The sequence below is a fragment of the Triturus cristatus genome, chromosome 6 (assembly GCF_964204655.1).
Source record: "Triturus cristatus chromosome 6, aTriCri1.1, whole genome shotgun sequence".
NCBI lineage: Eukaryota > Metazoa > Chordata > Amphibia > Caudata > Salamandridae > Triturus > Triturus cristatus.
In genome coordinates this window covers 1,708,649,156-1,708,675,045 of record NC_140589.1, presented here as the reverse complement: position 1 = coordinate 1,708,675,045, position 25,890 = coordinate 1,708,649,156, and the positions used below count along the sequence as shown (strand labels likewise).

At 44.5% G+C, this 25,890-nt stretch overlaps 1 protein-coding gene across 4 annotated transcripts in view; it reads left to right on the top strand.

Annotated features, from left to right (window-relative positions):
* GPATCH2 (G-patch domain containing 2) overlaps nucleotides 1–25,890 on the top strand; it is a 569,031-nt gene that overhangs the window by 518,305 nt on the left and 24,836 nt on the right. For all 4 annotated transcript variants that reach the window (XR_014963203.1, XM_085612932.1, XM_085612934.1 and 1 more), the window contains exon 9: nucleotides 1,462–1,550. Coding sequence is in view for 3 of the 4 variants with exons in the window: in XM_085612932.1 (XP_085469058.1) it covers nucleotides 1,462–1,550 (89 nt within the window). In the remaining variant the exon portion in view is untranslated. The remainder of the gene's footprint in view (nucleotides 1–1,461; nucleotides 1,551–25,890) is intronic.

The following is a 25,890-nucleotide window of genomic DNA, read 5'->3' as shown; positions in this document are numbered from 1 at the left end:
TTGGTGTTTCTGATTGGATGTCTTGGCTGACATCACAGAATATAGAGGCTCTTTGTAGGTTGCTTTAATCTTATACACCATGATGTAATGAAGTCACAAAGTTCTCATTTCTTCTTTATTGTTCTTCTTTAATGTGGCTTGGATGACAAAAATCAAGTGAATTTCCATGTTAAACTGGTCTCTTTGTCCCTAATAAAATCTTGGAGTTACTCTCTGATAAAGATAGGAAAATACCCATTAATCATGCTCTTTTGTGCCAAGTAATCCATTTCTGGAAAAATACCACCCTGCATTATTTTCCTATGCCACAAGGTCAATACCAAATACACATGACATAGTCAGTGCTTTGGATATAAGGCAATGCTCTGTGAAAGCATAATGCAGTCATAGATTACTTTCCAACTAACATATACATCTGAAATCCAGTGTGCATTTGTTTGAGCTATTTAGGATTCGCGTTACGTTGTCTCACCCTTATAAGTGTTTGGTTTAGTGGTGGTGTATTAATCTAGGGCCTATGCTACTCCACATGTGCCAGGGTGACACATGCTCTATGCGGTGTGTGAAGTTTGTATCTACTGCACTTTTGTTTTCATGGCATTCTGAATTGAGTCCTCAGTGCCTCATTGTAATTCTTAGTGTCACGTAAGGAAGTTCCTTCCTACCATGGCAACACTGCTGTTCTATCTCATTAGTGCATTTCTCTCACATACTCGGCTCATGATTTCTAACTTTTTGGAACAGCCTGGCATGACATCAGCTGCAATACTTCAGCCTATTAAGAGCTGGAAAGTTGCCACTCGCTGAGGTTGCATGTCTGGTATCTTACGACGGAGCCAGCCAAGAATCAACTCTTAATTGTTAAAAGTAGGTCTCGGAAGGAAACATCCCATTAGTGTCGTCTGCTCACACATTCTAACAGGTATTAATTATAGTTAATAACTGCAGTGCTACCGGCCGCCATCTTGGATTGGAATCAGACGGGCGAAAAGGGAATGAAAATGTATTAGCCACAGGTTTACTTTTCCAGAACTTTCCGTTTCAGCCTTCGCGAACGATGCTCTTATATTAAATGCCGTTCTGAAAGAGAGGCGTTGTTAACCGATTGATAAGCCAGCAACAATACTGTGATCTCTTTATATAATTAATCTTCGCAATCTTCCTGTCACCAGCCACCGCGTTTGATTTTATGTTGGGTAAGAAAGATTGCCAGTTTTGAAAATTAAAAAACATTCCTATTATATTATTCACCCCCCCCCTAACAATTTATGATGCTACGTTTAGCTGCTGAGCGCTTGTCAACAAACATAATTAAGTTTCGATATAAACAGGATTGGTGGTTTTATTATGCAGCGCCAGCTTCGCAGGGAGTGTTTTGATTTAGACCCTGATTATACAAGCTCTGTATTTATGTGGCATTTCCCCCCTTTGTTAATAGATTTCTCTAATAATTACTTACAGACAAACAAGCCTTCACTTAGGTTCCCTGTGTATGGGAGACATCAAACGGAGGAGGAAGGCTGCCCCGCCGCCGGGACCAGTGCCAGCAGGTAACTCCCTTGACACAAATGTCTTGCAATGCGTTGTTACTTCACGCAGCCTATGCCTTTCTGTACGAAACCTGTGCTTCACCGAAACATTATTGTGGGTATGCTGTTATTTACTGAAAAAATAATATACGACCAATTTATTGGCAGCGGCAAATTTTCTTAGAATAGTATTTACAGCCATATTATTAGTATTACTATGATGTGTCTTTTCATTGTGCATTATCCAATATCTAGTGATAAACTCAGACCTCTGTGCGCAGGGTAGGGGAGCTAAAATGATGGCAGATACTAAGCAGCACCGTGATCGCGCAATAAGACAGACCACACAAAATTTTGACTTAGCAGAAAAGGTCACTTTATTAGGACAGGTAACTAAGAACCACTTATTGAGACAATATAAATATTATCAAATTGCTTCCCAAACATTTTTGCCACAAACAATTCCAAAAATACCCCAACCAAAATTTACCATAAATTACCCCATGTACTGCCCCAATGGCATCATTTCCTTGTTGACCATTTTGGTTTACCTGTCCAGCTTTTCTTCCACCCTCCCCCCGCCCCAGAGGGAAGGATAAGCCCGCTCCAGACTATCCAAACCCCCAAAAAAACGCCTGAAAGACACACACATGAAATGAAATAAAATGTCACCTGTCCTAACGTGACTTAAGATCAAAAATTTCATTAATATATACTTTTTTTAAATTTATTTTTCTTATTATTTTTTTTTTATATATATAAATATACACACACATATAAACACACATATATATATACATATATATATATATATATATATATATATTTTTTTTTTAGAAAAAGAGGGTGGGAGGGAGGGTCACAAAAAACAACCGTCTCTTTACCTCAGCACTCGTTTCCCGCCCAACCGCCTCTCTAGGGTGAAAACATAAGCCCCGCCCCCTACCTAACTACGCAACTCGCTACGTGGTCTGTACCATCGCGCGAACCGTCCCAGGGGGACACCCGGCTCGCGCCACGGTCCCCCCGGGTGCCATGGGCCAACTAACTTGACTCTGAACTCTCCTTTGTTGCTGAAGCTGCTGAGAGGCAATGTCATTACGAGTGCCATCACAAGGGGTCCTCGCGCTTCCCCAGTAAAATGTGTTTATAGATTTTTTTATCGAAAGTAAAAAATGTACCTTTTTTTAATAGATGAGATTGCCTATGCAACCGTACCTGTGCAGGTGTCACCTTTACACTTTCGCTGAAGTACATTTACTTTAGTATTTAGAAACAGGCGCTTATAGCATCTGATAAGAAACAGATGCAGCCACCCGGAGGGATCCGCATTACATTTTCAGTCCAGGCCTTGCAAACATTTTGGACAAGCCTGACCATATCTGGGGATGCCGTTCTGTACTGTGCAGCGGGCAAGGGAATAGTAATATACTCTGAGGTTTCAGGACTTTTAGGAAGACGCCATGGTCAACATTTTGTGGATCACATCAATTAGCTTCAAACTTGAAAAGCACTTGGGTCTGAATTCCCCATTGTCTCCCTCTCCCTCCCACCCACCCCAACATTCGTTGCGCCCGTCGGCAAACGTCCGTCGCGAGCACCACCTCGGTAGTGCTGCGCACGTCCGTTGGCCGACGCGGCCCCGCCCGCTTAATGGAACGCCCCGCACCGCGGTGGAATTACCATCACGGTAAACGGGTTTTAAGGGCTTTGAGAGGTCCAATGCATTCTATTAAAACAATGTGAGTTTGTTACTCTTGCGGTAGCTGTGGGAGGGGAGGACTGTGCCTTCCGCAGTACCAAGGAAGTGTATGATATTTTCTATAGGTCTGTGATGTCCCCCATAAATGATAAAACAGTGAAATTCTCTCTTGGACTCTCCCTCTCTTTGAATCAGTAAAACAAATATTTAAATGTCCCCCAGTGTTCCTCAACTCAGGGGGAGATTGAAAAAGATACAAATGTGTTACATATGCTGGGCTATGACACTTTCACAAAATTGATGTAGTTAATTGTCCTGCACCCCTTCCAGCCCTGCCCAAGGAAGAAGAGCTGGAATACTCATTTTCCCCACCTTTTTTACCTTTTATATAAAAAAGTAGCTCATATTTAGGCTTAGCATAGTATATTGATGTTTTATTTCTAGTCTTTTGAAGTTTTGTGTTGAAGTCACCTTTGACCTTTAGCTAACCTTAGTTAAGCCTTAAATAAACTTTTTCATTATCTAGGATCAACAAATCCAGCACAGGATTTGTAAATCTTGAACCCTCCCGGGGACCTGTGACTTTCCTGGCATCTCAGGATTCAGAAATCCAGCACAGAGTTTGTGGCTCATCAAAAAAAGATTTGGTGCACTAAATCTCAACTTGGCTAACCCTCTTTACAGTGGTGGTTGACTGGCTACACTGGGTTTGATGAAGGGCCTGACTGAATGCTAGACTCTGTGGTCAACCAACGTTGTGCCTACCTGAAGGCTTATGGCAAATGGTGTTGACAGACTGCTGTGGATTTTTCACAGGGCCTGACCAAAGGGCATGTATTGTGGTCAACCCCTACTGCGCATGGCTGAAGGCCAAGCACAGTGAGGGTTGGCCGCCATTGGGGTATTGGACAGAGGGAATGTTTGGATATGGTAGGTGATTTTTAAAAAAAGTCAGAAATTCACTGAAAAACACAACAGTAGAAGTGAAACTATGGTTAGCTTTGGTTATAAAACCTCAGCAAATGTTTAACAAATCCTCCCTAATTCAGTCTGTTTGCTGCTTTTTAGGCTGGTCGCGTTTACTTGCTATGAGTTGTTTATTCACAGGTACTAATGTGTCAGTGGAATTTTACGTCTTTGTGACTGACGAGTCAGTAAAGACCTTTTTAAGTATTCTGCATACTGTTGTTCTTTTCATTCAACTTTGTACCAGCAAAAAACGAGCAAGTTGTATTTGCCCTTTTTTGTCACATTGCAAAGGGAGAGTGTAAGAAATATACTGTGCCTCAAACCTATCACTTTTTAAAATGTATTGGATGAATCTTCTTCCTGTGTTAAGTAAATAGAATTCAAGAAACAGCCCACAGTGCCAAATAGCTACAGTATGAGCGTTCTAGTACAAAACATGTTAAAGTGGAAATTTCACTTTTACATAAGGGATTAGATGTGACTGACATAGAACATTGGCCTAAAGAAGAGTATAACTGTAAAGAGGAGGTGAGTCCAGACCTACAGAACATTTTTGTGAAATACTCTGCTCATAGAATGAGGACTACTATGTGTAATCAGCCAGTTCCTAGGTAGTTAATCATATGTGTGTTGCTCCGTTATCTGATGTGGAAACATGTGCCCATCACTTTCAATCAAGACACTTTTTATCTTTTAGGAAGTTACCCTTAATTTCTTGAATTATTTTTCATGTATAGACACGTGCATTCCTGCCACATGGAAATCTTTGTACATATACTATTAATGGAGCTATATGGCTTCAAATACCCCCATTTCATAAGTTGTGCGTTAAAAACCATTTTCAAAGCAGATATCCGTGAAAATGTCTTCCCTCCTTAAGGACCTTCTTAATGGAGGCCGTAGCTGTGCTTCAGGTGTGCTAATCTGCACCCATTTGCTCCTGGACCATGCCCAGTGCCAGGAACCCTGGCCACGGGCCGATACTCCACTGTAGAGCTCCTGGACCTGGACCCCAGATGCCTCAAGAAAAACTGCTGCATCATTTCTCCCTGATCAACGAAAAGACACTTTGCCTGCTGCCCCTGCCACTTCACATTCAACTCAGAACCTCCCACCTGCGCCAGAACTTTCTCCTCTCCCGCCCCGCCAACCACAAAAATCCAGGAACTGCTCCAGTGCATCCTTCTCAATGCCTGGTCGCTCTGAAAAAACGCCACTGAAATCTGGGACACCATCACTGACCTCACCCCGACGTGATCTTCATCACTGAGACCTTTCTCAACCCCCGACATCGCCACTGCAACTCACGACTGTTACAAGATTACACACCGGGACAGCGCCAACAGGCATGGTGGAGGAATCACCATCATCCACAAGGAAACTCTCCGCTGCACCGCCACCGATGATGACAATACACTGGTCATGGAACACCCAGAATGACCATCAGAGGCACCCTTGCCTACAGACCTCCAGGCCCATTCCCTGGCTTCTGCAATGCCATTGCCGAATTCATCGCCCCTATAGCTATCGACTCCAAGCATTAGATCTTTCTAGGTGACATCAACTTCCACCTTGATGACGCCAAAGACGCCAACTCCACCAGCCTCCTGGAAAACATGAGCAACATTGGCCTCACCCAACTGGTCACAAACCCACACAGAGTGCAGGACAACCATTGGACCCGATCTTCACAGCCTGTGACAAAGTCAAGTACAGCCATGTCAGCAAACTCACCCGGACCAACCACACCATTATCCACTTGACCATCACAGGTTCCCTGGGCACATCCACCCTGTCCCCGAGCTCATCCTATGCTGCTGGAACAAAGTAACAAAGACCCAATGGACGGGTGCTCTCAATACCACCCAGCCCAATCCTGCAACCAACCTGGAACAGGACGTCCAGAACTTCTCCGCCAGGATCACTAACTGCGCAGACAGAGTCGCCCCCATGAAGACAGCCAAGAACAGCAGATCCATTAAACAAACCACTCAGGACAGTTAAACGCAACTGCAAGTAACTAGAAAGAGTATGGCGCACCAGCCGCCCTCAAAAAATTCCACCAATGCCTCAAGGACACGAGATGGGACTCTCTGACAGATCGCATCGGAGCAGGCGCCAACCACAGTAAGGAACTCTTCTGCATTGTCAGAGATTCTCCTGCCTGTTAGCTACTGAGAACACGATCCACCCTACCATGGAACTCTGTGACACAATGGCGAACTACTTTCACAACAAGATATCCACCATCTACAGCAACTGCAAACCCCCAACCCACCACACTCGAAAACCTCCTCCCAGCAACAGACCCCTCCCACAGCCACCCGCTCACCACATGGAATTTACTCACCACACAGTACACCACAGCTATCATGACCTCCATCTACTCTGGAGCACCTGTGGACCCCTGCCCCCCTCCCACTTCTTCAAATTCGGAAACAAAGAAATCAGGGGTGAACTCACCACCATTCTCAAAACATCCATCACCATAGCGGCCTTCCCCGACAGATGGAAACACGCAGAAGTCAGACCCCTCCTGAAGAAACCCTCCGCCGACCCCAGCAAACTCAAAAACTACCACCCCATCTCGCTTCTCCCGTTCCATGCTGAAGTCCTCAAGAAGGCCATCAACCACCAGCTTCCAGACCACCTAGAAAGAAACAACCTGCTTGACTCCTCCCGTTCTGGCTTCCACACCAACCATAGCACCAATACTGCCCTGATCGCTGCCATCGACGACTACAGAACCGTCCTCAAATGGGGTGAAATAGTGGCTCTGACCCTCGTTGAGCTCTCAACTGCGTTCAATATCATATCCCACCACCCCCTCATCAGAAGACTCCACCACATCAGCATACAGGGAGACACCCTAAAATGGATCACAACTTTCCTCACAAGACAAAACCAGAGAATCCACCTACCGCCTTTCACCTTGAAGCCCAAGAGCATCATCTACAGTGTCCCCCAAGGCTCATCCATCAGCCCCTCCCTGTTCAACGCCTACGGGACACCCCTGGCTGACATGGTCAGAACCCATGAACTCAACATCATATCCTTCACGGACAGCCAGCTTATCCTCTCACTCATGGAAAACACATCCACCACCAGAACAAACTTCCGCAGTGCCATGACGAGCGTCGCCGACTGGATGAGGACCAACTGCCTGAAGCTCAACACAGACAAGACAAAAGTGTTAATTTTCTGAAAAAACACCTCCCCGTAGGATGACACCTGGTGGCCCCCTGAAATCAGACCCACACAGTCTGACCACATGCGCAATCTCGGCCTCATCCTCAACAGCAAACTCACCATGCAGCGCCAGATCAACTCTTCCACCTGCTTCCACACCCTCCTAAAAATCCTCAGATGGATCCCTGTCAACACCAGAAGAACTGTGACTCAAGGCTTCATCACCAGCCAGTTGAATTACAGAAACTCGCTCTACGCTGGAATCACCACCAAACTCCTCGAAAGACTCCAGACTATACAGAACTCAGTGGCCAGACTCATCCTCCCCAGACGGACCCACATCACCCCCCACCTCAAGAAACTCCACTGACTCCCCCTCCAGAAGACATCCCAGTTCAAAATGCTTACACACGCCAACAAGGTCCTCCATGACCAAGGCCCAGCATACATCAACCACTGCCTGAACTTCCACCTACCCACTAGACACCTGCTCTCTGCCTCCCTCACACACACTCCCTGCATCCGCCAAAGTTACAGTAGAGGTAGTTTCTTCTCCTACCTTACAACCAAGTCCTGCAACAACCTGCTCCTCCATCTGCTTACATCACCCTCTCTTGCGGCTTCAGAAGGGGACTCAAGACCTGGCTTTTTGACTGAGACCAACGAGATCTAAGTGCCTGGATACCCTCAGGGGTGAATAGCTGTGCTCATCAAATCCTGCCTGATTTATTGACTGAGCCTCCTTTGGCTTTTACCACAGATGTGTAACAGATTGCACATGAAACCTTTTAAGATAATATACACATGAAACAAAATATATATGCATCATATGTGCCACCTATTTGCGTAAGTGTAGAACATGTCTGTTTTCTCCTAGATTTACTTATACTTATGTATTTAACTAAAAAAAAAACTGGAACTCATATCAATTTTATAAAGTTACTCCTTTTTGAGGTTTGAGAATATACCTCAGATATATTTGAAAATCTACAAACTAGTAGATGTCAATGCCTAATCCTAACCTCAGCCCAATGGATTTAACACCAATTTAAAATCTGGTTGATTATGGGGATTTTCAAATAGCAAATGGACTTTAACTCCATTTTTCTTTTTCTACATTGAATAAAAAAACTGTTTCCTTTGTAAGAGTGTCCTTTCCCCTGTGTGCTCATCCAGTATGCGTTTGCATTGGGCTTGTGGAACGGATTACTGTCCTTTCTACTGATTTACATCTGCCATTTGTGGCATTAGATGGACTTGCGAGTTCCCACACAGTTATGACTTTGGGGACACCCATTTTCTACCTTTTCCTTAAATTCCAACAGTAGAAAAATGCACCATGCTGATGAATTTTCTGTTGTTGGGAATTTGTGGGAGTAAAAATCCACATATCCTGAGTTTAAACCAAGAAATTCAAAATCTTGCACTTTGAAATTTATTTTGGATCCACACACAGTCTCGGGAATAAGCCCTTGAACTGCAACAAATTTTCTTTAGCGTGGGCTAAGAATCTGTTAGCCTAGTTTTTTGGTCACTTAACCATGTCCATGTGTACCATTTTCTTTGAGAACACACGGTTTCTTTCTCTTTGTAAATTTTCCCAACTATTCCCTTGTTCGTATGATGTCACAATTTCTATATCTGGAACCTCTGTTTAATAAGTTGGTGCTGCTATTTATTGCATCATTGTATCATTGGGAAAGATAAACTCATGTATATTAAACGTTCACTGGGCTCTCCAAAACATCTTGTTTCTGATTTTACTAGTCATACTTGTTTGCACTAAATGTAAATGTCCCGTTTACATATTTTATATTAGAACATTGGAATGTAGAGCACTCCATTGTAGACAATGGAGTGCTCCGTGCTTCTACGGGCCGGTAAAGGCCCGCAGAGCAACATTCCAATGTTTTACAAAAGCCTCTCGAAGCTCGAGGGGATTTAAATCACCTCGAGCTTCGAGAAGCCTTTGTTTAATTTGTTAGAACATTCTGCCTTCTAGTGGCAGAATGTTCTAATAGCCTTATAGCTCTTTGTAGCAGGGCTATACCGCTATTAAAGTCCAGCTGCTTTTGTTAAAGTCCCTCGCCTTCGGCTCGGGCCTTTAACGCTGCAGCGGGACTTTAATAGCCGGTATAGCCCGCTACGGCGGGCTATAAGGCTATATTGTTGCATTTAAATTGTGCTTTGTATTGATGAGGCCACAAAGCTCTTCAATTAGAATCAGATTGCTCGTGACATTTTGAAGGGTGATTTGGGAATGTGTTTTTTTTTTTTTTTTGTTATATAAAGCGTGAACTCGACCCGAATGTATCGGAGCACTTTACATGAGCACCAGTTGAGTTACTGAAGAACACATTCATTTTTGTTAGGCACGGGGAGATTACGTGATTTTCTCAGAATCACTGGATGTTGAGTATCCCTGCCGAGACTTGAACCCCGTTTCCCAGCTTCGAGCAGGGGCGTAACACAGGCGGTGCGGGGGGGCCCCAAGCTCCAGGAGGCCCCCTCGCACTGCACTCTGGCCAGAGAGCCCCTGGTTGATCCTGGAGAGGGCCCCTCTTCCTACCATGCAGGGAGGCCCCCTCAATTTTCATTACGCCTGTGGCTTCAAGGTCCACCGCTGTAGCCCTTGGCCACATCTGGGTTGTTTTTTGTTCTTGTTGGCTGAGGAGTGTCATCTTCCAACTTGTGCTTCAAGCATGGCGGTGAATTGATAGCTGCCCATAAGAATGATGTGTTGCAGAGTGGTGTGAGAATTGAAGGAGCTGCTCATATGGGTACTTATCAATTCCTTTCTGTCTGTGTCATCTACTAATGCTGATGGAATGAGTCAGATTTTCAAAGCTCTCCAAAATATAGGTTCAGAAATTGAGCTGAAGTGTTTTTCTGCCTCGGTAATGAAGAATATGTGCCAGTTCATATACCTAGGGTCTGTGGGGGCTTTTTCGTTATGCGGATCACAGAGAAGAGTGCTATCCGCGAACTACGCTAGTAAAATCTGGAGCAGTCAGGTGGGGCAGGGATAATATCTAATTTGGTAACCTGCCCCAAAAGTGCAGGCTGTGCTTTTTCTCTAGTGGTAGCACACTTAGCATCAGAATTTATTTAATTATTTATTTGAGAGTTTTAAATAGCACCAGCTAGACTCGAAGCGAAGGTATCAAAGCGTTTTACAACAGTACATTTTCACATCAGAGATAACAAGTCTATACAGAGCATGTGAGTCAGATGTATATCAGTATTATAAATAAGGCCAGAATTGCGATTAAAAGCAACTGAAATGTTTCTGCTAGCCATAACCTTTCTCCTTTGACATTTCCACATCTTCTCCTCATGGCCAATAAAACAGCTGTACTGGGAGAGGCTTCAGACACAATCTCAAAACCAAAAGAACTAGTGGTGTTACCACGTGAACATTTATTAATTGTGACAAGAAGACCCAATTTATTTCAGAAATCGAGCATATTTATTACTCTTTAACCTTTATAGTTTGTGTTGAGAAAATAAAATGAATATTAATAGAGCTTGGTATTGATTTCTAAATTTGCAACTTGTTCTATGCCTTAGTCAAAATCACAATCAGCCCGGATGTTTGTTGAATAGAAAACGGTATATAATCTCTCTTACAACAATAAAAAACGGTTCATGTAGGAAAGTTTAGGGGCTAATAGTGGTAAAAATGCCTTCCTTTAAGACTTTAAATAAAGCTGTAATAGCTATGCTGCATTTCGAAATTGCAACACTGGAAAAATATTGATGCATTTATTTGGAATTTTATTGTGTGGCTCTGTGGATGAAACAATCGTTACTGTTTCAAAGGAAGCTCAGGCGGCAAGGAAAAGCAACAGTGCTTCCTACTTAAATCAGTATTCACTAGTCTAGTTTAATATTGTTAACATTGTAGAAAGGGAGAGGTGACATTGCTTCCCTCAGTAGCCGAAATAAATATTTTGGTATTTGTGGCATGGTTTATGCAGTGTACTATTTTAAGCAAAATCTGTCTTCTTGTAAATAGAGCTATTATTCTAACCACAAGTTTTCCCAACCCCTAATGTTGGTTTGTAAGTACTATGGTGTTTGTACTCTGTGTTTCACAATTATCAACATCACAATTTAATTTCTTTACAGATGCCTAAATGAAAATCTGAAATGTTAGCCTGTTTTCAAAAACGCGAAATGTTGGACTTTTAACAATTTTACCTGCAGTGTGCTGAAGCACTAGAGTTTTCTTTTTAAAAAAATCATTAGCAATGAGGTTGCTTTAGTGTCATGTAGTTCCTTTAAATCTATATAAGATCTGCTTGTTTAGACAACATAAACTAAGGGATTGATCTCCAGACTGATTCCAGACATCACCACTGGATATGTTCGCCTGTAGACCAGCTAGCTCACAGTGCCACTATAAGCCCCTTAACCTTACTAAGGAGCGAATAGTTTCTGGCAAGTGTCGAACATGACAACCCTGTCCCGTTAGGGATCGTGGAAACAGTTCAGTACTTTTTGCTCAGTCACTCGTATTTATTGAACCAGAGAGATTCTATTGTAAAATAAGTGTTCTGCAACAACCATGAGGCAGAAACAGATATATATACAATTACTAGCACCAACAGAGTAAATAAAAGGTAGAACTCTACCATAGTGCTAAAACAGTGAATATATGCAGGCATATAAATACATGACAGTAATAATGCGTACTCCTACGATCCAACCCGAACTAGATGTACCTAAGTGTACCTAGCATGTATGTAGGTGTATAGCCAAGAATACCCCTAAGGAAGAGCCAACCCCATTAACTGATGTGAGAGAGCTTAGGACTGTCTTGGTCTCAAGGTGAACACCCTGCGAGGTATGCCAGAACACTGCATTCTGGAGTATCTGCATGCAGGGACCTCGACGTCTCGTGTCAGCATGGAAGTCTTGCTCCTCTGGTTTGCCCAGCAAAGATGTGGTGCTTATATACCCAAAAGGTACCCTCAGGGGTTCTACCTAGAAGTGTCATGGTAGTGTGGGCATGTCGGACAAGCATGACGATAGTGATGACCCGTATACAGAGTTATTATGCAGAAGATGGTAATCCTGCTGTGATACTGAGAATCCTCATGCATAATAAACGAGGCTAGGTTTCGGAAAAAAACACACAACATTTATGCAGCACCTTACTAGGTAAAAGGTCAGCACCAGACTCGTTATATGAAACAATGGTAGGACATATATAGGTCAAAGGCCGTGTAACTACCTAGGCCTATATTGTGGCACATTGGGGTTCACAACCCTAATAATATTTGGCATGATTGGAAATCCAGCAAAAGGGAGCAACATGAGTTTCAAAGAGAGAAAAGACCATCATCCTCCATTGCATTGATAAAAGAAACACAATGAATATGAGCGCACATAAGGTTCAATAGATAGAGGTTCCCTTGATGAGCTTGTAAGAGCCAAAAAGAAAACTGAGTGTTTTTTTTTTAACAACAAATTTTATTCAGTTATTTATTTGAAAGTTGGGCAACAGCCCTACAATGATCTGTAGGAGAAAAAAGTTTGACATCGCTGAAGTTCGGACATTTTGACCATTTTCCAACACCTGCCAAACATGCAGGTGGTACAACTTAAACAAACTGCAGACAGTACTAGATCTCAAGACATGAGTATATGATATATTAACATAGTGATCCATTATCATACAGTGCAGGATAGTCCGGTCAATGAGCATTGGGAATATGGGGTCACTTATAAGGGGTCTGTGGGTGGCAGGGGGGGGAAGCTCTATTCCACGATATGACGCCCATCGGGTCCAAATTTTTCTATGTTTAATGGGGCAGCCATGAGCTAGAAATACTGCTATTTCCGCCCCCCTACATTTCCAGTTTGGTCTTCCATTCGCCTAGTATCGGGGGAGATGTCCCTTTCCACAGTTGTGCGATATCTCACTTGGCAATAGTGAGAGATAAAAACAGTAAATGTTGCTGATGCTTATTTTCCCCCAATGTTGTCTGTGCTGTGTAAAAGGAAAAGTGGTCAAGCGGGAGTTCCCATGAAAGTACCTCATTTAGGCAGGACCTAATTCTACGCCAAAAGGGTTACAACACGGTGCAGCTCCAAACTGTATGCAAGAACTTCCCTTCCTCTCGTTCACACTGCAGACATGCAGGGCACTGGATAACTCCCATCTGCCAGAGTCTAGTCCATTTATAATATGCTCGGTGAAGATATTTAAACTGTATCAGGCGCTATTGTGTAGAGACTGTCGCGCCCCGCGGGCTAGCAATAGCTTCAGCCCAGTCGTCATCCGTCATATCAGAAATGTCGGCTTCCCACTCAAGCCTTGTCTTATCGAGTGTTGTCTGTGTGTGTGTCGTCAGGGTCTGGTATATTTGCTTGATCTTGTGTAGGCCCAGATCTCCCATCAGCAGGCGGCCCTCTAATGGGTGGAACCGAGTGTTTGTTTTGGCCAATAGAATCACATCATTAATCTCTTATACTATCAAAATTGAATTGCCATTTAAAAGGCATCTGTTAGGCCTGTCATCCTTAGGGTGTTCTTCCCCCAAACTTGCCTGCTTACCTCCTCTTTTTGCTGATTCTTTATGAGGGCCTTACAGCTCTGAGCACTTTACCAATGCTGGCCAGTACTAATGTGCTTGTGCTTCTCCCCTAAACATGGTAACACTGGTGTATACACAATTGACATATTTAGTTTACTTGTAGGTCCCTTGTAAAGTGGTATCTCATACAGCCCTGGCCTGTAACCTAAATGCTACTAGTGGGCCTGCAGCACTAATTGTGCCACCCACACATGTAGCTTGTCAGGCCTGTCTCAGACCTGCCATTGCAAGGCCTGTGTGTACAGTTTACTGCCACTTCGACTTGGCATTTAAAACAACTTGCCAAGCCCTAAACTCCCCTTTTATTCACACAAGTCACTCCTAAGGTAGGCCCTAGGTAGCCCATAGGGCAGGGTGCTCTGTAAGAAAAAAGGTAGGACATGTATGTTTAAGTTTTGCATGTCCTGGTAGTAGTGAAAAACAAATTTGGGTTTTTGTCACTGTCAGGCCCTACTCCTCTCATAGGTTAATATTGGGAATTCCTTAATACACTTTTAGGCTGTAATTCCTGATTAGAAAGGAGTAGTTGCATCCTGTTTTATATCGGAATGGGATTGATAAATCCTCTTTACTGGTAAAGTTGGATTTAACATTATGTTTTTAGAAATGCCACTTTTAGAAAGTGTACATTTCCCTGCTCTTACTGCTGTGTGTGCCTTTAGCCTGCCTCCAATACATGTTTGGGGTGGGTGACAGCTTCACTTTGTGCATTTCGTCTAGACCGCCACAAACTCAGGAAGGTTAGGTGTGTCTGCTTACTCATTTGCATTCTGATGGCTCTTCCTGAGCAGGAAGGGGGGCTGACACATACACCTGAATAGGCAGTGTCCTGTTTCCCACACAAAGTGCTGATTACCTCCTACTGATAGTCTGGAGCCAGTGCTGGGAAGAAAGGACCTGTCTGCACTTCAAAGAACCTTCTTTGACATCAACCCCACTTCAAAGGCACACCTGGGTATAAGTACTGGGTCTCTGACCCTACCAGGAGAGTAAACCACTGGACCTGTGAAGAACTCTGCCAGGAAGAAGGACTGTTGTGCTGCTACAAGGACCACCACTCTGCTGGACTGCTGCTCTGGAAGAACTGCTTTTCTGCTTTGATGTGCTCTCTGTTGCCAGCTGCTTGCTAATGTCTGCTCTGCTGAGGCCATCTCACTGGAACCCAGAGGGACTCCAAGGGCTTGCTGACTTGCCCCCTATCCTGAAGTCTGAGGGCCATCAAAGACTTCCTCCAACCATGCATCAGCACCTGGATTCTGCCATCTGTGAGTCCTACCTTGCCAAGTGAGTGATGCCAATCCAGTCCTGACCCTTGGAAGTGGTTGTTTCTGTGCTGAACCAGCAGAATCCACACATCGACTTTACGCCGATCGTAACTGCCACATTGCCCTTCGACACCGCTGCTGCCGACAACACTGCTTCAACAGTCTGCGCGGCTCGATGACGTAGCATTGCCTGCATCACAAAGGGGTTTGTTGATGAGGCTTGACTGACTGCGCTGATCGGAACCCACGCATCGCCTGCATCCACAGGATCAACGACAGCGCATTGCCTCCTCTGCCCCTTGCATTTGGTCTTTGATGTCGACACTTCATGCATCCAAGGTACCTTTTCAGTGGGACCTGCGTGAGTCCTGTAGGCAGCCGGCCCTCCATCGCAGTTTGCCCTGGTCTAGTGCGACCAGATGTCCCCGGTTAATACCTTATGATTTTAAGCACTATATTTTAAATATTCATAACTACGGTTCTATTTGTTGGGTTTTTGTTGTTTTTGTCTTGTTTTACGCATAGAATTATTATCTATTTTTTCTAACCCTGTGTGGAGTATTTTTGTGGTGTATTCATTGTGTTACTGTGTGTCTGTATGTTACACAAATACACATTGCCTCATTAGATAAACCTGACTATTCTGTGCCAAGCTACCAGAGGGTGAGCACAGATTATCTTTTAGTGTGTTTCTAGCTTACCCTGACTAGAGTGGTGGTTCCTGCTTGGACAGGGTACATACCTCTGCCAACAAGAAACTCAATTTCTTACAGTATCCAAAGAATTCTGTCTTGCCCAATAAACATTCAGCGTTGTACATTGTGGATTTCGTTTATTTTTAAATCTTTTTTTTAGTTTTTTGACTTAGAAATCGACCAAATATTCATCACAGTGCAAAGGATGTATTAACAAAAGTTGACCAAAGTTAGCACATTATAATCTTGGCTATAAAGCCTGGACAAATGAGTGTACATATACACTTACGTGGGGGAGAACAGCACCCTGTCATAATATTGATAGACTGACCTTGTGGAAAGTTCAGCGGGTGACCTACAGAGCATATTAGGGGTATGGGCCATTTAGAGTCTGAAGAAGGTGGATGGCTCGAAGAAGGTACAGTGGAGGCAACATCAACAGCCACAAGTTGAACCTTGTATTCTCGGTACCGCACCCAAATATCCCTGTTTCAGCATGGTCATTACAGAAAGTGACATCTTCTAACCAGTCACAGCGCTTGGGAAGTGGGCCCTTCATTCACACGTGGGTCACCCAGTGTTGGGCTGGCATTAACAGTAAGGCTACTAATAGTCTTGTGGTGTGGTGTGTATCTAGAACATAACCAAATAGCATAGGATCTGGGCACAGGGGATTTGGGAGTGTATTATGTCACTGAACATGTCAGCTACGTCCACCCAGAGTGCCTGAATCAGGGACAGCCCCACGCCAACTGTTGGAAGTCCACGAGATCCATAGAGCACCAGGAGCATGCTGAGGATCGGGCTCAGTCCATCCGATGTAAGCAAAGTGGGGCATAGTAGATCGGTTAATGAAGTTTAAATGAAAGAGTCTATGTCTATGGTTAAACTAGTCAAGTTCTATCTGTTCACAGCAATGAACCGAGACCTAGTCAGTCAGAGTGGTCTTCATGTCAGCCCCCCAGTGTGCCTAGGGGCATTGTCATGAGGGGAAAAGACTCTCAGTCATCCTGTACAGTCGGGAAACCTAGGCTGTGGTATTAGAAGATATGTACACCTGTGTGAGGGGTGGCTCACGGGGGGAAAGCCGGCCATTGCACCACAGCGGTGTGGCAGATCCAAAAATAGGAGAAGATGTTGAGCTCATTAATCACTCCCAATGACTGAATCTTTTCAAGGAAGTAAAACTGTCACTAGCAGGACAGCTGGTCCACAACAATGATCAACCACCTGACGCAATATATCACTAACATATATTTTGGACTTATGGGGCAGATATAGGTTGTCCAAATTGGGTAATTTTTTTATTGAAACAACAAACGTTCCAGGCTCTTTGCCAGTGTCCACATAGGCCAGTGCATGCAGTGGATTGATGCAATAGAACTACCAAGGCATTGTTGTCTTGTAGCAAGTATAGTTTTAAGACTGTCCTTGTGCAGTTTATCACACTCGATAGGAAGATGTGGAACTTGAAGCTCCAAACTAAGCCAATAAATGGCATAATGTGCCTTGGCTGCGAGGAAATAACATTCCGGTACTGCAAAACCGCCACTGTTATAAGCATGTGAGTCTCTCCCAGCTCACTCCTGGGTTCTTCCCTCCTCATGCATGCCTCGTCAGCAGCTTTTGGAGTCGGGTGAAACTTACCTCCCAGGTAATATGGAGATGTTTATTAACAAGTACAGAAGCCTTGTTAGAATTAGTATCTTTATCAACCTCATCCTTCCCGCTAAGGGTTAAGGAAGAGTGAGCCATCTCTCTATGTGAGGCACGAGGCCCTGCAGACCTGGGTCATAATTATTATGTAGGATAGATCCCACAGACTGCATAATTTGTATACCAAGACAGTACACTGTGTCAAGCCTCCACATTACTGGGAAGTCCCAAAAAACTTTGGGGAATCGTAGGCCTTATGAATGAGTTTCTCCTGGGGCATGGAGCCAAGCGGCTTGATGGCTAAAGCAAATCACAGCAGCGACAGCGGGCAGCCCTGTTCCATGCCTCTGCCCATCCCGAGCGGTCTTGTGAGGTGGCAGTTGACCATAACTTGGGCAGTCTGGTCTGTGTAGAGCAGGTTTGTCATCCCAAGCAAGTAATGCCCAAGGCCCATCTGACGAAAGACCACAAACAGGAAGAGCCATTCTAGACAATCAAAGGCTTTTCTGGCATCAAGGAACACAGGGATAGCCTAGGTCTCAGGCTTTAGTATATGTAACATGGAGAATAATGTCCAACGATTATTGGAGATGGCCATGCCGGGTGTAAAGCCGGACGGATCTAGTCTAACCAGGTTGGGCATAATTGGATTGAGCTGACTGACAAGGATCTTATTCCCTAGGTCTAGAAAGATTGGTCTGTGGGAGCCGGCCTCCCAGTCTTCTCCTTGTTTTAGGATAAGAGAGATGAGGGTGTTTCTGGCAGTGGGGGGAGGGTCTGGGCCTCTGGGCCCAAATGATAGAGCTCCAGGAGTTAGAGGACAAGCAAGTCCTTGAACTCTTAATAATATCCAATGGTCAAACCGTCTGACCCGGGCACATTCCCACCTGAAAAGCTATCTGTCGTGAAAAATCTTAGGTAGTGTGATCCGCATCATGAGAACCCCCTCATCCCACCCACCACCCAACTCAAGGTGATGTCCTCATGAAAGGTCTGAGTTTGGTCAGTAGAACGTGAGAGCTTTGGTGTGTAAGGTCATTATAAATGGCATGGAATACCTGTGAGATGGGCTCCATTCCTACCACATGAGCCCCTGTGGGGGAGCGTAGGACCAGCGTTCATGGTTGAGTGGCCCGCAAGAGCCAGGCGAGTGTCCTACTGGGCCTCTCTCCTTCAACAAACTTGTATGGGTATGTTTTCCCAAGTTGGCTACCTCACAGTCCACAGACTCTTTATGTAGGGCAAGCAGCCCATCAAGAACTTACAGCAGGGTGATATCTCTGAAGGATTCAAATTGTTGTTGAATGGTGGTCAGTTCGGCCTCGACTGAAGTTTCATCCGGAAGGTTTTTAGGGACGTCAAACTGTTTAGAAGGGGCAATCCCTCAAATATACTCTTTAAATGTCTCCCTAATCGTCAACTAGGAGGGGACGAAGCCCGCATTAGAGTCAAAGCATTCTTCAATTGCTTGTGCTATATGGGACGTAAAAAAAGAGTCCAGCAGGGCAGCCGAGGAAAGCATCATGGTTTGGAAGACACCCCTGTGCCTGGGATCTTGATCTGAAGGAGTACTGGAAAGTGGTCTAAGAGGGTTAATGGCATTTAGCCAATATCACGCAGCCAGGTGAGAGTGTCAGGGGGGAGTAGTCAGAGATAAATAGGAGGGTGTGAACTGAGGGCCATGGTATAGAAGGAGAAGGTTATCCCTCGACTCCCACCATCTGATGACATTAATTATTTTAGAGCGGTGTTTGGGTTGTCTGCCCTCCCAAATTTATTAGAGTCTAGGATAGGATTTAGAACCAGGTTAAAATCACCTGCCCAGATGTGGGAATCACTGCAGGTGTGGTAGTGACGGGGTATAATGTGAAAAAAATTCTGGGGCATTTACTTTCAGGGTGTAGGAGATGGTGAGTATGAGTGGGAACCATACAGTGTCTTAGAGAGATAAGTGTAGTGTCCCATGGAGTCGATAAAGGAGTGGCCTACAGTATGGGGAAGCAACCTTTTAACTAGGATTGCCACTCCACTTGAGTATGTGCTGTAAGATGCAAAGAAGGTGCAAAGTAGGTGCACAGGCCCCATTTGTCAGAGAAACAGGGGGCTACAGCAGGAACCATATGCATCTCCTGGAGCAGAGCAACTTCAACTCCATGCCTCTCCTAATAGCCTAGCATCAGGGGACATTTCTTTGGGGTCCGCAGGCCACGAACATTCTAACCGCCCAGGTTAACTTTATAGGGTATAGTAAGCGTGTAGTAGTGTGTGCAGGGTGCCAGATCTCCGACTGGTCACAAATCTATAAGGATCTAGGATGTGTCCGTGAGCTAAGGTTGATTTAATTCTAGTGTAAAGAGCGACTGGTTGCAAATATATAAGGATCTAGGATGTGTCCATGAGCTAAGGTCGACCTAAGTCTAGTATAAAGAGCATGCCAACATGTAAACAAAAACATACCACAATCGGTGCCAAAATTATTCCCCCACCTGCACTAATTTCCCCAACCATCAGTAAATGTACCCAACAAACAAAGCTTACGTTGATTAGCGGATCAGTTATTAAAAAAATTAATACTTAAAAGCACTCTTTAAAAATGTCATGATGTATCAGGTTGGAGTGGGGGGTGAAACAGCATGACAGGTCGGGGAGAAGCAACATGGCAGAAAGGGGAAAGGCCAACATGCCGGGCGGGTGGAGAACAAAGAGGGAAGCGCAACGTGGAGCATGGAGAAGATGTACATGGGCGAGAGAGAGCAACTCGAATTCAGGTGGGGTAGAAGCACATGGGCGAGAAAGTGCTATGTGGAGGTGGAGGGAAAAGCAGATGGCAGAGACAGCTGGAAAACACATGCTATCTCATGGAGTGCTTAAACAAAACAAAAACAAAACTAGTTTCCGGAAAGTGAGCAGAGGAAGCATTGAAGCCAGTCTATCACACAGATGGTAAAGAGGTTTAGCTTCATGGGAGGGGCAAACACAAAGTGGACAGGCTGTAATAAGGAAAGTCGTCTAATAGACAGCTAGCAGATAACAGTGACTATAAAGCCAACCAGCTGCAAGTCCCTGTATGTTCTTAGTAAGCCCACAACATGTCTTTCAAAACCAGCCAGCTTGCACAGTCTGGTAGGTTTGACCTAATGACATATCCCCTAGCCCTTACTGAACTCTCACTATTACCCTAAATGCAGTGGCGGCTGGTGGGCAACAGTGGCGGGGAGGCAAGGAAATATATATATATATATTTAAAGAAAACTTGCCTGCTGGTCGCTGTCGCCAGCCACTGCCTCTCCTCACAGGAACCAGGAACAGGAAGCACCCAGGCTTCCAGACTCCCCTGACCAATCACGACGCTGCTGATAGCAGCATTGTGATTGGTCTGAGTGCATGGGTTCGGTGCTCAGAGAGGGAAAGGGAGTCTGGGCATGGTCTCTACCCAGTCTGTAATGCAGCCTGGGTGGAGAACATGTAAAGTGTGCATGACTGTTTGGCAGGCCCGAGATGGCCGGCCAAAAGTCATGTGCACTTTAGATGCAGCAGCCACTCACTTGGCGCAACTGGAATACAAAAATTTAAATGATAACTTACGTTATTATCATTTTATTTTCTCCATTGCACTGCGTTAAAGCTGTGGGGCGACGCTCCTCCACCTTAGCGGAGGAGCCGCCACTGCCTAAATGGGATTCTTAACCTTCTCGTAACCCTTACAGTATGAATACCTCCTAATACCAGCAATGATAAGAATAGGAATATATGTTTTCTCTACTTTTTTAGTCATTACCTACAAAAATGTCATTATCGGTTTTCTCCATTTTTTCCCCTCATTGTATTTCCTCGTTTGGGGTTTCTTTATTTTCGCGTAATTCCAATACTCGTGTTTGTTTAGAAATACTTATACCTAATATGAATAATACATTAACTATGATAGGATCTTGCTCTGAATTCACTGACCTCACCCTCCCGTCTTTGATTATTCCAGAATTTAAGCTGAATATCGAATTCTTTGGCACATTTCCTGCCTCTCTAGCAGCACTGGCCTGCCGAGGCATGGAGGGAGGAGTGGCCTCCCCATAGCTCTCCTGTGAGAGCGGCTCATGTCAGGCACAGAATAAGATGAAGAAAGATGGTGACACGCTCTCTTCTATGGCGGTCATTTTATGAGAAAACAATGCCCGGAGACAGGAAAATAATGTACTTAGAGTTTGTCTGATCACTGTTTTATGGTGCACGGTAGACTACCTTTCCTACAACATACTTATTGACTTGTGCAGCTTACAGATTTGTTTCTTTTGAGTGCCACAGTGTGATGCGAAACTAGAAAGCCGAGAGTGTCAAAGTATATAGTGCAGAGGCAGGATGGACTTTCCTGCTTTATTAGAGGGGCCTCCCGCCTGAGGGGGGGTTTCACGTGGCATTCCTTTAATGGCATTAGGTCTGAAAGTATCATTGGCATAGGGTAGAAGACGTGTGAAACTGGTAGGAACCCAGAACTTAACTGGCATCAAAAGATAGTTTTTAGGGGAGACAAATGAGGTGAGTGGCTTGCTCCATTTATATAGTGGTATGTGGAACTTCTGTGATGGACCTGCAATCAGCAAAACTCCTAGGTATATGTCAATATTTGTGTTTTATTCAACTCTGTATTTTCTTTATTCTTTGGATAGATGGTGCAAAATATAACACAAGTTCAAAAATACAATTGACAAGCTGGTTCCAGATACTGATAAATATCTTTGAATTCAATTCATAATATAATTGAAAGAAATCTCTGATTTTGAAGGGACAATATAGTAAATTGATCATGATATGAGGAAAATGTAGGGCAAGAAACGCTCAGGGTTCTGAGATACTCGACTAACTTGATCATAAAAAATTGTTAGGAAAATCTAGTGGAAATCTTTTCTACAGACCGGTAAAATGAAACCCGGTTAACTAATAGACCAGTGATCCAGCCATTCACGTAACTTTCCGGGATATTTGACTCTATATTTTCAGTCATTATTCATTTGTGGACTCCAGGTTTGAAAATGTGGATTGAAGCAGAGCTGAAGCTACCCTCCTTTTTCTGAACGATCATTTCAGTTCGCTTTCAGTGCAGAATGTGGTAGCACACAAAGGACTGTCATAAGTACTACTTTTCAGCTGCAGCCTGCAATAAATAAAACTAGCCAAATTAAATCTGGGAGAGGGTTCACGTCTGCATATATGGCACCGCACCAATCTCGAATTAGACTGAATATTCCTAATTTTGTAAACTAAAAATTATGATATTTTAGGTTTCTCGTACCCAAAATGTACCCCGCTCCAATGTAAACACATGGAGAAATTAAGCTCCCTTGATTTTAATCATCATTTTTCCTCCTATGGCATTCTAAATGTTAACATACTCACTCCTGCAAATCAGCACGATTAATAGCTGAGCTTTAAAATGGAAGAATCTTAAATATTTGCCAACAATGGTAGACATGCCATACAGGACATAGGGTAACCTGTGGTTGATTTGTGATAAAATAAGTGCCGGGACCACGTCAGAAGGCTACTGCAGCTTTCACTAGCCCATTGCTCCTGTGAGCCTCGCTTATGACAGAACCAACACAACTACTGACCAGGAAACCCTACAAGTGTGAAAATTCAGACTTTCCCAGACCACCAAAGCTGTAGGAATGGCTTGGAAGGCAGGTAATAGTCATTTTAAGGTATATTGAAATTATAGCCAACTGTTGTTGTGATCGTTTCTGTATTAGCCAACCAGCGCCACCATGTGGCAAACTGTCATAAACACCGGTGTTGACAATTAAGTGCCAGTGCTGTTGCCGAGGACCGGAAACCACAGGCTCAAATTAAACACGGAGGGTAACCCTTCAGTAGGCTGAGGACCAAGGGTCTGCTTTTAGCAGTGGATGGACTGGGCTCATCAACTATCCAGCCTGGTAAACAGTGTTGAGGTGACACACAGCAATTTCCTGGAAACGCATATATTTGCCTCCTCTACTCTTTGGCCCCTAAAGTCCTCCTGGCGACAGTTGACCTCACTTATTATACTCACTATATACAATAGGGGACTGATATGACCACAGTAGTTCAGGGTTGATTTTAGATCCCAGTCCACCATTGTTTACCCAACCATGTTTAGAAAGACTTTATATTTGTCAATGCAGAAGTGATCTCTTGCACTGTATTTCACATCATTGGATATATATGTGTTATACCTGTCAGCCTTAGGATGCTCTTGCCCCCAACCTGTTTCTTTTCTCTTCCATTGTCTGACCTCTTTGTTGCTGGCCTTAAGACTCTGAGCACTTTACCACTGCTAAACAGTGCCAAAGTGCATGTACTCTCTCCTCTAAACATGGTTTATACACATTGGCAGCTTTAATTTACTTACAAGACCCTAGTAAAGTGCACTACATGTACCCAGGGACTGTAAATTAAATGCTACTAAGGGGCCTGCAGCACTGTTTGTGCCACCCACTTGACCAGTGCTTTAAACAGGTCTCAGGCCTGCCATTGGCAGAGCCTGTGTGTGCAGTTAAGATTGCCATTTCGACCAGGCAAAATAAACCATTTGCTAGGCCCAAACCTTCCTTTTTAATAAATAAAAGTCATCCCTAGGCTAGGCCCTGGGCAGCCCAAAGCACAGGGTTGAATGTATTTAAAAAGCAGGACATGCACTTTTAAGTTTTACCTGTCCTGGTAGTGAAAAACTCAAATTTGTTTTCCACTGCTGAGAGGCCTATATCTCCCATTGGATAACATTGGGATTATCTTATTACTTTTTATAAGTGTAATTTCCAAATGGGAAGCTATAATTGATTCAAGTTTGGTGACTCTGGAATCCTAATTTTAAAATCCTAATTTATGGTGAAGTCCGACTTTAAATTACAATTCTGAAAATGCCACTTTTAGAAAGTTGGCCTTTTCTTGCCTTAACCATTTGGTGCCTGCATCCTGTCTCTGGTCACATGACTTGGGGTACTTGGCAATCAGGCTTAGTGTATTCCTCCTAGAAAGCCACACACAATGAGAGCTTGGGTGTGACTGAGACGGCCATCACTGCAGAATGGTAGGGTGTAGCTGGGCCCAGCCTCAGCCTGTGTCCTGTCCCCACACAAAGGGCTGCCTACCCCCTCTAGTTAGTCTGGAGCCAGGGCAGGAAAGGCAGGGCATCTATGCAATTCAAAAACATGCCTCTAGAAGCATCTCCTCACTTCTAAGGTCCAACTGTGTTTAAAAATAGGACTTCAGACACCACCACTTCAGTACACTTCTGGACCTGTGGAAGGACTGCTGTGCTGCTGGACTCCTGCTTTGCTGTGCAAACCTGCAGCCTGCTGCCCTCCTGCCTGAGTGAGAAGGACTGGATCTGCATTTCTTGAACCCAGAGCGACTCCAACGGGTAGTAGGCTGACCTCCTGATCTGAAGCCTAAGGGACATATTAGGCTTCCAACAATCTTGACCCTGCACCTGGACTCTACCATCTGTGAGTCTACCCTGCCAAGTGGTGCCACCATAGTCCTGGAACCTTGGAAGTGGGCCTAATGTGCTTGCCAGCGGAACCAACACATCTTCTCTGCTGAGTGGCGCATCCCGGAGGAGAACTGGTGCATTCTCCTCAGCTGAGTGGCGCATCCTCAAGCAGAACTGATGTACCCCCACTGCTGCATTGATTGGACCCATCGCAGCCTCACTGCATAATGGAACCGAAATATCGCTTTGGCTGCACAGTGCATCTTCGACGCGGATCCTTGCAACGCTTCGCAACCAGGATTTAAGGTACGCTGTTCAGCTGGCCTAACTGGGTCCCAGTAGCTGGCCCATGCTCTATTGCAGTTGGCCTGAACTTGTGACGTTGTCGCGGTCCTGCGCGACAAGTTAGAGTTAACGCCGGTAAATCCGAGGTGTTAGTATTTGGAAAAGATCGGGACTTATGGTCGGATCATTGCTGGCCTGACAATCTTAAGCCAGCCCCTGTGCCCAAAGAAGCGGTTAAAACTTGGGCTTCTGGATTGATAGTGGACTAACTTTTGACGTGCAAGCCAAGGCTGTGGCTGGGACATGTTTTGGCCTACTGCGAGGTTTGAAGCCAGTACTGGGCTTTTTTCCCCCTAGAGATCGCCAGACCATCATCCAGGCGACTATACTATCGAGACTGGATTATGGCAATGGATTGTATCTTGGGGAAAACAAATCCTGTATCATGCGCTTACAGAGAGCTCAGAATGCCGCTGCACGTTTGCTAGTGGCACTTCCGAGATCCGCATCGGTTGCCCACATCCTCCCCA